The sequence below is a fragment of the Molossus molossus genome, unplaced genomic scaffold, assembly GCF_014108415.1.
Source record: "Molossus molossus isolate mMolMol1 unplaced genomic scaffold, mMolMol1.p scaffold_m16_p_20, whole genome shotgun sequence".
Taxonomy (NCBI): domain Eukaryota; kingdom Metazoa; phylum Chordata; class Mammalia; order Chiroptera; family Molossidae; genus Molossus; species Molossus molossus.
The window spans coordinates 19,682,788-19,699,538 of record NW_023425356.1 but is presented as its reverse complement, the minus strand read 5'-3'; the positions used below and the strand labels follow the sequence as shown (position 1 = coordinate 19,699,538).

General features: G+C 43.3%; 1 protein-coding gene across 1 annotated transcript; it reads left to right on the top strand.

Moving 5' to 3' along the window:
* The first annotated feature begins 14,853 nt into the window (after positions 1-14,853).
* LOC118637675 (keratinocyte proline rich protein) lies at positions 14,854-16,485 on the top strand. Its single transcript, XM_036273233.1, has one exon. The coding sequence runs from the start codon at positions 14,854-14,856 to the stop codon at positions 16,483-16,485; it is 1,632 nt and encodes a 543-aa protein (XP_036129126.1).
* Positions 16,486-16,751: the final 266 nt, after the last annotated feature.

Below are 16,751 nucleotides of genomic sequence, written 5' to 3'. Positions count from 1 at the left end.
TCCCTCTCTCCTTCCTGCTCTATCTGAAGGTAAATACAAAAATGTCCTCGGGCAAGGTAAAAATAAATTAAAACAATAAAAATTTCAATGCAAATCTAGAGCTCCCTCTTTGAGCTGCTGTGGTTCTTTGAATCAACACCACACATCTTATAGCCAGTTTGGCGTCATGACCTTATTTTGACAGCTATGCATTACAGTAGTGGTTTCTTCATTCTGTTTTTTTCTACTTCGTTAATCATTTATTTCTTATGCTTCCTGAAATAGTGATCTCTGCTTTTTCTGTACTATTCCTTTCCAAAGTTATTATAAATAATTTTAGTCCTCACCATAAAAACTACTATTTCCAAGGTAACCAATGCCCTAAAACTTGCCAAATTAATTGATGCTATTTATAGCATTTGACAATGTGGGCACCCTATTCTTTTTTGAAATTTCATTTCCTATTTTTTTCCAAATTGTCATGACTTTCCTATCAGTTTTCAAGATAGGTATCTCAACTGTCTCAGACTCCTAAATTGCTACATTTCCTTTGCCTACCCATTAAAAGTTGGAATACCCCCAATGTTCTCTGCCCAGTTCGATCTTTCACTTGTGTCCCTCAAAATATCTCTTTTTTCAGCATGCTCTATCCTTTAGCAACCTTATCCATTCACACATCTTCAAGTGGTTATTTAATTACCAAGGAACCAATCCAGTTTGCGTTAGGCGGTGCCCTTCTGTATATGACTAGTAAATTCTGGCAAACTCTTATCAGAGGATTTCTCTATTTTATTAAAAAAAAAAAAAAGCCCCAACTACAATGTGAGCTCATTAATCTTAGTGGTAATTTTGTATTCACAGCAGTTTAACCCTGTGTTTCCTAATTAATAGATGTTTAAATAGTGTCAACCTAAAGAAATCCACTTGCATCTTATTTTATTTCTCTACTCTATAAGTAGTTCCTATAGAATGCAATAACTCAATAATACAGCTATTCTAATTCACAAGCACTTTCAGCCTTCAGTCAGCACCTTCAGTCTTGAAGCAAAAGGTCTGTTAGAACTTCCAAACCCCTTCCCATGTCAAGTTCCCCTCCCCCTCTGATGGGAGCACTGTCTTCTCTGGTGTCCACTGCCCTTCAGAGGCTACTTCTCAAGGTCCTTACTTTCATGCCCCTTGTAGATTCTTCATGGTCTACATTCTGCCCACCCGATCTTATTTCCACAGAACTGTGCTCTCGGATATTTCTAAGAACTAACATCCAGCATTAGTGAAAATAATGTACACCTCCCTGGTAAACTGTCTTTCTATAAGGGGATCTGAAAGCCAGCAGGCTGCTCTGCACCTGCCTGAGCTCGCCTCAGTGTCTCCTGAACATCTGCCTTCCTGTGCCTGATGTTTAGTCTTCATCCTAAATTGACTGTGCCAGGTACTGTATCACACACCTTATAGGGAGAGGTTCAAAGCATGTACAGCTTTCAAAGGGTTCCAAGTTTAGACTGACATGTGGAAAGACTACGAGACTGCACTGATGTCTGAGCTATGAGGAACATGAACAAAAGGTCCAAATCACACGGCATGTGACACACAGTTCACTTCTCACAAGGTCATCCTCCAAGACTATCTGCTCCTTAAAGCAATCTGGGTCATCTTTGTGTCACTGATATTTTGTAAAATTCTGGGCCCAAGATAAGCAATACATATTTCCTGACTTACGGACACTGACTGAGCGAGTGCACGCGGACAGCAGAGCTGGCCTGCAGCAGGCCAGGGGAGCAGACGTCTGGGCCGCCTTTCCCTCCCGGGTTTCCTGGGGGCCCTGTGCAGGGAGCTCTGGAGCCCCAGGGCCTGCTGTGCATTCAGGGGCTGTGCCTCACTGCTGGGAAGACAGGGGCCCAGGAGAAAGGGCTCCAGTGCTCCTCAGTCCCCAGCTCTGACAAGGACAGCTCCTGCCTCCTCCCCTGACCAGGCGGGCACTTGCAAAGGAGGGTCCAGGAGGACAGGAGAGCTAAGAAGGAGCGGCAGGAGATGGCCGGGAGTAGGAAGAAGTCGCTGCTGGTGGGAGACTTGAAGGGTCTTGGTTCACAGTATCACCATCTGCTAATTCATTCTTTTAAAAACAATATTCTTAGATATTTTTTAATCCACCTGGCACCTTCGAGATTAAGGGTCAGAAATGTATTAATTACCTTGTGTTTTTTCGGGACAAGACATGTCAAGGTGACTTTTGAGCCCAGGTAGGGAGATGGTCAGCATAATAATGGAAGCAAAGTAAACCGGGAGAGATAATATTTGTCAAAGTTGGTTCTCCTCCAGATCAGTTTTCAAGTGCCACTGTAGAACGTGGTTCATCAGCCAGCTAGATGGAGAGGGTAAGTTCCCATGAAAGGAGGGAAAGGAAAGAATGAGAATGAATCCTTGGGATTGTGCACTGATTTCTTTTGTGTTTCTCCCAGGTTGACCGAACTTCTGAGATGTCCTGCCAGCAGAACCAGCAGCAGTGCCAGCCCCCATCCATGTGTAACCCCAAGAGCCCTCCCAAGCGCCCACCGAGGTGTGAAGCTCCAGTCCCCCTCCAGCCTCCTCCTGCTGTGGCCCCGGCCCTGGGGACCGCTGGAGCTCTGAGGGCGGCTGTGGTTCCCGCTCTGGGGGGCGGCTGCTGCCTGAGCCACCCCAGGCCCCATCTCTACCCCTGGCCCCGACACCAGAGGCCGGACTACCGTGAGTGTGAGCCCTTGGGGGGCTCTGGCTGTTGCCATGGCTCTGGGGGCTGCTGCCGAGCTAGGTCTTGCCCAAAGGGGAGCAGCAATGGGCAGACCCAAGGAGTATGGACCCACTTCTCCGCACTTTCTCTCTCTTTACATCCTGTCTTCTGTTCTGGAGCTTGAGATGCCAAAACAATGAAGTCTTCTCACCGAGCTCCTCACAAGTCCCTGTACCTCACAGACCCCCTGTTTCCTAACCCCGGCAGCCCTGCGACTTTTCCTATGTCTCAGGCACAGCACCGTCCCCCTGCGCGCCTCCCCTTTCTCTGCCGGTTCGTGTTCTGAACACCCCACGGAGCACTGCTCTGGTCAGGCAACCCCCGGACGCAGCCCCAGAGCAAGTGCAGTGATCTCATCCTTTACTGTGGGAAAGGGGCCTGCCCCCTCCCGTCAGCCACACATGTGCAGGGGCAGTGGCTTTTATGCTCGCTGTGATTTATATTAAAGAATGCTTCTAATATGGATCACGCTTTATTTTTATAACATTCTTTGATGAGTAAGCAGGAAAGACACAACCAATAGCATTGACAAATGAAGATGGAGACTCGAAGAGGCCGATGGAAAGTCCATAGGAGAGCTGAGACCTGAGCGTGAAGTCCCAGTCTCTTACTCTTTCAATGATTTCTAAAGTCACATGATCAAGCCTATATACTCCAAGTTATTTAGCTCATTAAAAACTGTTTGAGAAGTGATTATTTTACCATTAGATGAGCATCATAATGTAAGAAAAATGTAATGTTAAGTGCTAATAATATAATGATGACAATTGTCTTTATTGAGGGCCTGTTCATGGCTTGACTCTTTGCATACCTATCTTTAGCTTTTATACCAAACTATGATGACAATTGTTTGCAGTTGATGTGTAATGAAACTCACCAAGCCTCAGAGAGTAAGCAACTTGCTCGCCATGGAGCTGGCTGGAGGGAGAGCTACAGGATAAGCCAAATCCTGTGTGTCTCCAGAGACCCTGCCATTCCCCTTGTCACTGAGCCTAACTGGGTTTTACTTCTTGAGAGCAAATAAAATAAAGTGTTGTCTGGGTCTTACAGTGCCTAAAACTAATACAGGGTCAACAATCCACTTCGTGAGTTAGGACAAGTCGTTGCCACACCTGTGTTCCTGCTTCTGCTCCAGCTGCCCCTCACCATCCTTCCCAGGGCACCCAGAGTCTGATCCTGTCACACCTCCACTTAAAATGCTTGCCAGTGAGCTGAGGGTGTCGCTGGGGTGGTCCTTCCTCCTGCTTTACGGGCTGCTTTCAGTTCTGTGAATGCATCGAAAGGCCCCTCTCCCCCATGCTGTCCCTTTGCACACGCTGTTCCCTTGTTCTAGCATGCCCTGCACACGCCTTGGCTCCTACTTACCCTTTAGGTCTCAGCCCCATGTTTATTTATTCAGAAGAGACTTTTCTGGTCTCCCTGGCCAGGTCAGCTCTCCACGATCTGAGCAGCCCCAGCCGTAGGCAGCTCTCATTGCTCTGTGGACCTCTCCTGCCAAATGCTAATCAGGGGTGGCTAATTATCTGTGCAGCCCTTTGATTGTTTGTCTTCTCCCCTCCACGAAAAGCTCTCTAAGAACAGGGGCTACATTTGTTTATCTTATCACTGTATCCCTAGGATATAGCATAATTCTTTCTACACAGTAAATACCCGGCAGCTGAATGAATAAATGCATGCATCATCAGAGAATGAATGAAGTGGCATCGTTATTGTTGCCATTCCTTCACTCTATATTAGTACTGCAATAGCTTTCTTCACTGCTCCAACCCCATGGGACATACATATACTAAAATATATGCATAGTCTATCTGAAATTGAAATTCAACTGGGCATCCTGAATTTTTATTGGCTAAATCTGGCAACACTACCCCAGACACCTGGGAGCCACCTAATTTCGTGTTTGGAGGCTCAGAGTCCCACTCTCCCACTGGTTTATGTGTGTAGCTTTTTCTCCTGAGTGAGAAGGTAAATCTCTGGAAGGCAGTGACTCCTGATTCTTCTATCAAGTGCCTCCTTTTTATGCTCCTAGTCTGTGAGCACGTCTATCAAAGCCCTTATCACTGTGCATAAAATGTCTGTTTATAGGTTTTCTTATTAGACTGTGAGCTCTTTGAGGGCAGAGGCTGTGAGTAGGTGCTCAGAGAGTGTTTGTTGATTGAATGGATGATGATAGTTCTTAATCCAGTTCTAGGAATGATACGTGATCTGTAATAGCTGTTGAGTGAACTGAATTTAATAAGGGCCACCCCAGCGTCATTAGCTAAGGTCTTATCCATTTAGCATAGAGTGTTTGAGATAATGACTATTAATAGGGAAGATACAAAAGAAATAGCTATCACCAAGAGGAATACACCATTTCCCTAGATCACAAATTGGCTTTCATTGAACATGTTATTCTGGATTATTTGGGGAAAGATGCCTGACTGAGGTAGAAGCAGAGGCTGATATATATATTATATAGTGTGTGTATATATGTCCATTTAAAATGTGCAGTTTAATGTTTTTAGTATATAAACAGAGCTGTAAATAATTTAATTTTAGAATATTTTTTTATCACCCCAGAACAAAGTCTTGTGGCCATTAGCAGTCACATCTCATTCTCCTGAGTCCTACTCTCTGTCTCTACACAGGTGCTTATTTTGGACATTTCCTATAAATGGAATCAGAAAGGATGTGGTCTTTTGTGACTGACTTATTTCACTTAGTATAGTGTTTTCCAGGTCCATTCATGTTGTAGCATGTATCAGCATGCCTTTCCTTTACAGAGTCAAGTGATATTTTTATTTGCTTGGTAGGATTTTCATTTTGCTAGGAGGGGAATTGGTGGATCATGTGGTTTAACTTTTGAAGAACTGCCAAACTGTTTTCCACAGAGGCTATACCATGTACATTCCACTAGCAATGTATCAAGGGTTCCAATTTCTCCAAGTTCTCTCCAAAACTTGTTACTGCCTATCTTTGTTTATTATAGATATGTTAATGGGCATAAAGTGATATGTAATTGTGGTATTGACTTGCCTTTTCTTAATGACTAATGATGTTGATCATTTTTTCATGTGCTTATTGGCTATTTGAGTATCTTCTCTGGATGTGTCTATTCAGATCCAAGGTTCATTTTTAAATTGTGATATCTTTTTATTATTGAGTTGTAAGTACTCTTTATATATTATAGATACAAGTTCCTTTTCAGATACATGATTTACAAATACTTTCTCCCATTCTGTGGGTCATCTTTCACTTTCTTTATGGTATTGTTTGCAAAACAAAAGTTTTTAATTTTTCTGAGGCTCAATTTATCTACTCTTTTCTTATGCTGTTTGTGCATTGGTGATGTATCTAAGAAGCCATGGCTTACCCAACAACATAAAGATTTACTTCTATGCTTTCTCCTAAGAATTTTATAGTTTCAGCTCTTATATTTATGTCTTGATTTATTTTGATTAATTTTTTGTGTTAATGATACTGTTGTAATTAACCTAGTTCATAATAACAAGAAAGGAGCAAAGGGAAGGCCAGACGTTACAGACATGTGCCCTGTAATGCTTACCTATCAATCACACCTGGGAACAGAGCTCATTGGCCAGAATGGGCAAGTGCACAAAGATTTGGGATATTTAATCCCCTGAACAAAGGAATCCACTCTCTTGTGCTTTGGGATCCTTGGAACTCTTGTTGCTTGGGGCATAGTCTCCTGGATTCTCCCATGTGGACCATGGCCATGTGGACCCCCCCACACACATCACACACACACACACACACACAATGGACCAATGGACTGTAGCTAGCCTGATGCTGAACTGGACCCAGCTCCAACATGGAAAAAAGAAAAACTCTGGACACGGGTTTTGTTTCTAGTTTTGCTGAAATCCCAGCAAAACTAGATTTGGGAAATGGGACTTGAAAAACAAGGATGTAATTCCACAGAAATAAAACTTTCTACCATAGCTCATCCTCCTGAGGGGCCTCTGGAAATGCTTATTCTAGCAGTACCCCAAGAGCTCCACTTCCACCAATAACAGTATTAAGAATTATATATTTTATCTTAATGTTACCCATGTTTTAATAAACAATTTTTATAATCTTATAGTACAAATTTATCTTCTCACCTGTCTACATATATATCTAATGCTGACACTATTGTCATGGCTTTATATCCATTTATCTATTTCTTTCATTGTTCTGCCTCAGTCTATAGTTTTATCTCTCTTTCTCCATCTCTTTATCTAATTCTATCTCTATTTCTATAATTTGAATCTAACATTAAGATCAGAAATAACTTCAGAATTTATCAAGTTCAACTGAGACCCAGATAATTTAAATGATTTTACTGGAGGCCACATAACTCTTAACCTTCTTTATGTTGATAAAGGAGATTTTTAATAAGCAAATTAATATTATAATAATAAACCTCAAGATTAAATTTAGGCAAAATATATTTTTAATAAGATATAAAGTCTCTGAACTAGAAAGTAGTTTATCTTTGAGATCCATAGTAAACAAAAAAATGAAATATAAATTTAACTTATGTCTTTACTTTCAATTTAGTAAATGAATTTCATCTTCTTTCTAGCCATCTTACACTTACTGAAATCTTTCTTTGTATCTTATCAGACAATCAAGTCTTTTAATTGGCCCCTAAGGCTTATTGCTAGACTGGTTTACATAACACATTCAACAAACATTTAACGTGCACTTTCTAGGAACCTGGCTTTTAGCTAGGAACTGTTTTTTGCTATCTAGATGCTCGTCATCTTGAAGAAACCAGACACATCCACAAAAAAGTGCAGTATTTGTAGGTCCTATAAAAGAAGATTGTTGGGGACCCAAAGGTGACCCATTCACCTGGGACAGTGGTGTGAGTAGAGTCAGGCAAGACTGATAGAGACAACAGTCTCCATTATAGAATAATATTATGGAAATATCAGTAGATGTTTTGCATACATGGGGAGAGAGGGGGAGAGGGGCCAGAGAGAGTGTTCTGAACAGAGGAGAGAATTCTGAGAAAAGGCAGCAAAATGAATCCCCGGCCTACATTGGGAGCATTATGAGGAGTTAAGATGTAGATGAAGGCTTCTTAGTAACCAAAGAAGATCAGTGTTTGATGTATCTTTGCCATTGAGTCCCCTTTACTGTGCTGTAGATCACTGGATGTTGATAACCCAGTGATGCCATATTGGTAACATTCTATGAGGCTGAGGATCCAATTAAGCAGGAGTTTCCACTTGCCACTGGGATGATTGAGAGTTTACTATGATCTAAAAAGTAGTTGGTTTAGTTCTTCACTTGACTTGAGATATTATTTCTTGATGGTATGAGTGTTGCAAGATAGTCAGGAAGCCTTTCAGAAACTCCAAATTCAATAGAGTACAACTTGCCTAGCCTAGTTTTTATCCTAGCAATGAAACATATGTATATTTCTATTTAATTGAGGCAACACTATCAAATTTGTAAAATATCTAAAACATTTCAAGTAAATATATAGCTCTATTTGGTGTCATTGTGTGCTCTGTTTAGTATTAACATTTCTTTGTTCTTCCTGACACTGCCTTTAGGTGTCCTTGTTTCTTCACTTATTGAATAGCCATATGGTGATAATCTGTGATACCATCTCATGCCATTACCTTTACCCTAGCTGACACATGGGTTCCTTGTGGTGTATATACACATCAGGTCTATTGAAACTGGGCTTAGGGAAAAACACCTAGTGGTACCCTGTTTTAAGGAAAAACCCTGACTGCTTTGATTCTTGAGAGTGGAAGTCATAAGATACTAAGAATTTATATGGAGAAAGATTGGAAAAACCTGTAGATAATAAATATCACCTCCATTTCAGGGATGCGTTTTAGTATCTCTGGCTATTATAGTGATATGAAGGGGACTAAACTGAAATGAAGATTGTGAAATGATCCAAAGGAAGAAGGGTCTAATCAAATCTGTTGAAAACATACATCTTTGCAAACAGAAGGTAAATGTTAATGTCCTAGGTCTCAGGATCAAGGTATCACTAAGACAACAGTAAATTCTCTTAAGGTTCAGCAAGCCAGGGCCCCAAAAGATCACAACTCCTGAAAAAGAACTCAGAGTATAACATGTAGAGTTCATTTCTGTGTATCTGTAACTCAAGGTAACTATATCTCCTTTTATATTTACTCCCCAAGGCCTCTTCCTTTAGATACCTGGGCTGTGAATCCTGGTTCTGCCATTTCTAGGCCTGTGACCTACAACAAATTATTTCCTTTTTGAACTTTTGTTTTCTCAGTTATAAAATCATGATAATAATATGCACCCCCCACAGGGCCATTTTAAAGATTAAGAGAGTTAACATGTGTCAGATTCTTAGCCAGGTAACAATTATATATCAAGTGCCCAATGAATCATCTCTAGACTTAGATGTGCTTTCAGGTTGCCTCCGTCTGTTTTTGTTAATGTGCCCATATGCACCTGTATGTCTTTCACATGATCCATCCCACCCTAAGTGCATACCATTTACACTTCTGTATTTTCAAAAAATCTATAACTTAATATTTATCTTTGTTTTATATTTTATTATAACTATATGTCTCTCTACTTTTATAATTTTTATAGATAACTATATATTTGGCTTTCTTGATGTCTTTATATCACTTCTGTAAATCACCACATTATCACATCTTCCTAGATTCATATCTTTATATTTTGAGCCATTTATATTTCACCCTACCTTGCTATTTCTAATAGCCCCATCTATATAAATAGCCTCTATATCTTTCCCTAAAAGTGGTGATCTGTCTCTGGAGATAACTGCTGCATTATCACATTTAAAAATCTATCTATCTATCTATCTATCTATCTATCTATCTATCTATCTATCTATCATGTATTTATAATCATCTATATCTTTTGCTACTTATTGCAACTTTTAATATGACCTTTATATTATCCTATATCTATTTATTATATTTCAGTACATAATGAAAAAAAAAATAAACTTATAAAATGCAGTATAATATATACATATATTAGACTTATATGTATGCATGAATGTACATGATGTGTGTATGTTTGTATGCATAAAAATTAATAAATTAAATTATTTAATCAACAAGGTGAAATAAAAACGACACTCTGGGACAGTGCCTGTTGCTGGGATACAAAGGTATACACACCATGACTTCTCACCCTGGAGGGACTCATGGGTTATGTGGAAGACAGGAATGTAAATAATCAGAGGACACATTATAGCTCTGATGACGGGTGTGTCTAAGTGCTGCCAGAACATAGAGTGAGTGAGTCATGGCTCTGGGGAGTCAGGAAACATTACAAAAGAAATGACACTGGAGTTGTTTCCAAGGATGAGCAGTAGTTCCACATATAAAGGAGTGATGAAAGGACATTCCAGAAGGAGGAAACAACATTCACAAAGGCCTGCCATAGTGGATGTCAAGACACACATGGAGGATGAAAACCACTACGTACGGCTTCATACATAATAGTACATACATATTATGTTGTGTGGAGTGTCTAAGATTGGGGCCATTTTTAAAAAAGATCAGTCTTGTGGCTATTTTAAAAGTTACATGGAAAAAGAAAAGACAAGGGCAGATAAAGCAGTGAGGAGACTATTGCACCAGTCCATAGAGGAGATCATGGAGACTTGAGATATAGCAGGGACAGTGAGTATGGACAGTAAAGGATATCACTGAGAACAACTATGAAGTTGAATGAACAGTGAATGGCATTATATGTTGGGGTGAGGTAGCAGGAGGATCGAGGGTGACTCCAGGGTTTCTAGATTTAAAAATATTATGAATAAACTTAGGTGAAGTATATTTATAAAGGGTGATAATGTGTTGTTTTTGTCCACATTGAGTTGGTTAAGCCAAAAGCAAAAGGCCTAAAAACATATATAAACTCAAGATTAGAAGGCCACACTAGAGCTTATGTACAGGGTCAGCTTAGTTTGAAGACATCTCCAAATAAGGAATGCTCTTTGTAAGAATTTTAAGCCTCCCTGGAGAAACAAAAGAATATGCTATATCTACCCCTGCCTTTAGACAATCTCAGTACTAATTCCATCTTTAGCCAATGACAATGTTCCAATTCTAGGAACTTTTACAGCAAAGAAAGAAGAATGTAAGGAGTTAAATGCTTGTTTTTTTTTTTTTGGCTTGGTGATTAGGCTCTAAAATCATATGGTTGAAAACTCTATCACCTAGCCTCATTGTCAACTGCAAAACTTACCTCTCCCAACCCTAGCCCCACTTCTCTGTAAGAAGCAGGAAGTAATTAGAGTTGGGGTGCTCTTTGGTCTCTGGATTAAACAATATTAACTCATTTTCCAGTGATTTAAGATGTGTGAACCAAGCCCAATTTCTGCCATCCTACCACTCATCTATCTACCCATCAAGCAACAGATTCACATTAAGTTAGGAATCTGGAGATACCAAGATGAATAAGATAGAGATTCCTCCTTTAAGAAGTGCATAGTCTATCAAGGGATGAGTGGGAGAGATAAAGCCATTAGGACTCAGTAATTCACATTCTGTTTGGGCCCGCTGGTCTATGTTCTTAGCTTTCCTATTTCACCGCTTTCATCATTAGCTTCTAGGCCAGCATCAAGCCCCCGGATCATCCAAAGTTGGCAAATTGTGTGATCAGAGAAATAACTTCTCTGTTGTAGTGGAGAGTCCTTGTCTGGGACCAGAGCTGCCTGGATTCTTGTGCCTCTAAGGCACTCATTAGCTTTAGGTCTCCACAGAGGTTCATTTTTCTTGGGCTTCCTCATCTTCAGAATAACAGAATGGGAACAGCTAATTCCTGGTGGTCCTTATTGCTCTGCATTCTGAAAGTCTCTGATCCTATTCAAGTTTGAAATGGTATCTGGACACCCCTTTGTAATGGGTGATGGGATCCATAACTTGGACTCTGAAGTCAGGTTGATCTGGACAGAGACTTCTTCATGGGAGGGATTTCACAGATACAATTGGCATGTGCACCATAGACCCCAAAGCACTTTTATACCCATTATCTGATTCTATCGTTATGAGAACCCAATGAAGCATTTTTACACCAATCTTTCTCTGAAGAAACTCAAGTCCAGAATGCTAAATGGTTAATCAAATGCTAAGTACTTTAGATTAGTTATTTCATTTAATTCACACAATAATCCTATGACTTTTCTAATTCTCCTCCTCCTTTTTCTTCTTCCTTCCTTTCTTTCTCTTCTTTTCTTCCTCCTTCTCCTTATTTTTTTTTCTATCTTATAAGTAAGGAATCTGAGGCTCATGAAGGTTAAACAACTTTCACCCCACTAGCAAGTACTAGAGCTCAGATCCAACCCCAACCCTCTCTAAATCTAAAGTCTCTTCTCACAAGCTTGATCAGAATCTTAAATGCCTATAGGGGCTGGACAGTTACCTAAGCAAATGGAATTATCCAGGTGGAAGGATTATTTCACTTCCCTTTAAATTTCACCAAAGTAAAATAAGAACACAGGTAAAATAATAAAAGGAAGTTTACCATTTGCATTGCATTGTGGATATAGTTAAAAAAAATAAAGATGGAGAATTACAGAACATCAAAGTATATGACCTGCCTAAGAGGGGCAGATGTTAATCAGATCATGGTCAAGTCAGGTGGGCCCGCCTATGCCAGATCTTTTGATTTTAAGAGAAAACTGGATATCTGTAATCCTTAAAAAAAAACCTCTCTGTTTCTAAATATTAATGATTACTTACAAAATTATGTAAGCAAAATGATTTAGCTAAAGATAAGAAGGTATCCATCTTGACTGTATCTGGCTCACAAGATGCCAGTTTATTGTTTCTGTCCTGCACTGTACTGCTCTCTTGTGCTCTCTTGAAGGGTTTACTCCATAGCATTAGCTGTGCACCTTCTGTGATGATCAGGTTGCTCAGCTTAGACTGGGATACCAAAGGCAGCCATTGGTCCAGCTGTATCTGCTGTTTGGTCAGCAGTTACTCTGAGTAGATGTTAAATATTTTGAATATCATTCTTGGCTGGATGCTTTTGCATAAAAAATTTGCCTTAATCCTCACCACAGCTCAGCGAAGAAGATATAATATCTCCATTTTGCAGATAAGTAAATTAATATTTAAGTCAGTTATAAAGGACACACAGCTGTAAGTAGCCAACCTGGGATGACTCAGCTCTGACCCAAACTTCTCTTCATTCTGTAACTTTGACGTGATTTTAACTACTTCCAGTCTAGGGAGTTTTTCTTCCTTTATATCCATCTGGTGAGAACAGCAGACAAGGAAGAAGGTAGGAGGCTGGAGTCATGGTTTAGGAGAAAAGATACCTTTGTCACCCCTCATCATCTCCACCATCAGCTCTTCTAAGGGTGGAGGAGAAACAGACAGGGTGAAAAAGGAGAAAGAAAACAAGAATCTGCTCTTCCACAGTCCAGAAGCTTCAGCACTGAAGTGAGACACTCCCACAACCTGTAGGTGACTGCAAGGACAGGCACACAGGGAGGGGACAGGCTGCTGGAATGCCAACCTGGGTGATGAGCCAGGCAGATGCCAACCAATTGTCTCATGATCTAAGCCAGACCCAGAACGCTTTATATAAAGACAGCCCTCTGTCCAGATGCTTCAGCCTGAATGACTGCTTACCTTCGGGAAGGTAAATCTGGGGGCTGGGTCCTGGGACTGGGGTGGAGATGATGCTCTGGGGTGCTCAGATTCACAGGGGTGAGACACAGTGAGGGGAGAAACTGGCAGCAGAAAAAGAATGGCACATCAACCCGAGAAGAAAAGTCTGGTGGATTTTTAGGAGACACAAAAAGAATATCTGTGGAGTCTGTGTGAAGAAATAAGGCATTAAAGTCAGTGTATTTGCTTTTAATAACCTCAGGTACCATTCTTCCTCTTCAGGACCTCCCTCCCTGGAAAAGAGGTATTAGTAATTGCAACCCGTGAACAAAGTTAGATGCAGGAGGGTTACCTTCCCCAAGGGCATATGTATTTCAATAATATGTATAAATGGAGAATGGAAAGCTTTGCCCTTCATGAGAAGTATTTTCAATATTTCAGGAGCTTATTGAGAAGTGTTTTGTTGGGTGAGTTGATTCTCAAACCAGCCTCCCTGCTGTGCTCCTCACTGGGTGGCCTGTATGTGAACAGGTGGATTTGGGGAGAGTTTTGGGGGGGGGGTTCTGCTCTCTGTTTCTCCCTGCTGGGTGTGGTGTTGAAGAGTGTGTCTCTGTCTCCCAGATCAGGTTTGTAATACTTCTACTGTGTGGGCTTTAAGTAGGGCTGAATATCAATCTCATAATTAGGAACCTGGCACTTTGTGGATTACCGCCTCTCGAATAACTCCGCCCTAGCTCTCAGAGGGGCTGGAGAGTAATCTTTTTGAAGCTAGCAGGTGAATAAGAACAGCAACCCACCTGGCAAAGTTGTCATGTTGGTCCTGAGCATTTCTAAGGCTGGTGTTTTGTATGTTCGTGTTATATGTATGCCTAGGAGGCATACATATAACAAACTCACCTAAAGATGATTGAATATACAGAAACAAACATTTTAAGTGGGGGTTGAGCTGCTCAGTATGTAACTGGATTCTCTACTTGCCAGTGGACACATTGAGTGCAGAAGGTGCCTGAGTGCTTGTTCTCATATAAGCATTTTTTTCATGTTTGCACAGAAAATGTGTGTGAGGAAGCTCCTATGGTTGTGGAGTCCCCACTTTGGACTACAGCCTTGCGAGCACAGGTTACTTCTGTAGAGCTCTGTCCCACCACTTAGGACCCCAGGAAGTGATGGGAATCCTCTTGTCGTTAGCACCCTCCTGTGCTGGACACTGGTATGGCACCCTCCAGAGAAAGAGCCTGGATACCTATGATCCTGGCTGTGTCCTTGAAGCTGTCTCAGATCAGGATCTCAGTCAGGCCACTGGCAGATCCAAGGCAGGTCTCTTGGGCAATAGTGACTAATCTTGGGTCCAGACAACTCTAAGTATTCTCGAATGAAGGTTAAAGGTGGGGTTAGAAAGGCCAGGGCCGAAGCGGGGTGTCTTCCACTTGGTCCTGGCCCCTCCTCCCCAACTCTCACCCTTCTAAAGCTGGTCTTTCCACCCTCAGGTCCTGCTCGCACGCCTGCATCGGAACCATGTGTGACCAGTTCTGCATGCCGCTCCCCCAGTGCTGTGTGAAGGGTTCCTCCTTCTACCCCTCCTCCTCCTCCTATTCCCAGGGCCAGGTGGTAGCTCCAGCCCCTTGTGGGATGCAAGTCGTGGAGTGCCCTGCACCATGCCCAGTTCAAGTTTCCCAGGTGAAGTGCCAGGTTCCCTGCGAGACCAAGACCGTACAGGTGAAAAGCCAGGCACCATGCCAGTCTAAGACCACGCAGGTGACGTGCCAGGCTCCGTGCCAGTCCCAGACCACGCAGGTGACGTGCCAGGCTCCGTGCCAGACTGAGGTTTGCTATGTGCCCTGTGAAGCCCCGTGCCCTGTTCAGACCTGCTATGTGCAATGCGCTCCAGCTTGTTACACAGAAACTCGCTACGTGGAATGCCCAGTCCAAACCTATGTACCCTATCCAGCTCCCCAGCCTGTCCAGACTTACGTACCGTATCCCCCATCGTGCCAGCCACAGGGGAGATTCTCCACCCAGTGCCAGTATCAGGGCTCCTTCAGCAGCTGCGCCCCCCAGCGTCAGTCCCGGCCTTCAATTCGCACTTACGCACCGCAGTGCCAGACCCAGGGCTCTTACGGGAGCTTCCCGGCGCAGCGCCGCGCCAGGAGCACCAGCAGATGTCTCCCTCCTCGCCAGCTGCAGCCTTCTTACCGCAGCTGTTCCCCGCCACGGCGCTCTGAGCCCTACTTCAGCAGCTGCATGCCATCAAGGTGCGCTTCGGGTTCCTATAACTACTGCACCCCACCACGCCGCTCCGAGCCCATCTATCACAGCCACTGTGCTCGGGGTCCCAGTGCCAGCTGCTCTCAGAGACGTGGACCCAAGTGCCGCATAGAGATTTCCTCGCCCTGCTGCCCCAAGCAGGTCCCGCCCCAGAGATGTCCTGTTCAGATTCCGCCCATGAGACGCTGCTCTGAGGGCTGTGCTCCACGACCCTCCTGGGGTGCCTCCTGCCCAGAGCTGAGACCACGTGCAGAGCCAAGCTTCCGTCCACCCCGGAATTTTGACCAGTGTCCAGAGCAATCAAGACCCCGATGTCCACTTCCTGCCCCACGTCCATACCCACGCCCAGCACCATGCACCAGTCCTGAGCGCCGCCCGTGTTCTCCACCACCGCGATTTCCGGAACCCCGCTTCTGTCCGGAACCCCGCTTCTGTCCAGAACCAAGTCCACCCCCACGTCCAGCTCCACGTGTAGCCCCACGACCTCGCCCAGCACAGTGCGAGTTTCCAGAGCCGCGTCCACGTCCACAGCCCTTTGAGCGCCCAGAACCTTGTCCAGAGCCAATTCCCCTTCCAGCGCCCTGCTCCAGCCCAGAACCCTGTGTGCAGCCTCGGCGCTGTCCCAGCCCCTGCTCAGGCCCAAACCTAGTTCCACGCTCAGGAGACATAGGCTGTCATGAGTCCTGTCCAGGCCGCCTAGACACTGAGGCCCCCAGCTGTGGCCCAGGTGGTTATAACCAGTCTGAAGAGAGTGGTGGTAGCTTCGGACCTTGTGATGTGTTTCCAGAGCCACGGGGTCAGGGTGGCTGTGAAGACCACGGAGGTCCCTCTGCTGGAGCGAAAGGTGGGGCCTATGCTGGAGTAAAGAGTGCCTACTTTTAAAGGAAGCATGTCTAAAACATCCCTGCCTCCTGCCCTGAAGAAGTTGCTCCTCCCTTCCCAGCAGTCACAGCTTCTGTGTTCTTGTTTGTTATGCTCCAAAGATAGTCCCAGGCTCCCTGTGGTAGAGGTGATGTCCAAACTCCTTTGCATGTCATCACAGGACCCACACCTGGGTCTCAGGTGCTTCTGCTGCCTTTCAACTAACTCCTCTCCTGTATGCATCCTCAGTTCTAGCCAGACCAGTCTCACCACCAGGGCACATCTTG

What these genes read in the sequence shown, in the direction of transcription:
- LOC118637675 (XM_036273233.1), top strand. Translation starts at nt 14,854, where the DNA reads ATGTGTGACCAGTTCTGCATGCCGCTCCCCCAGTGCTGTGTGAAGGGT.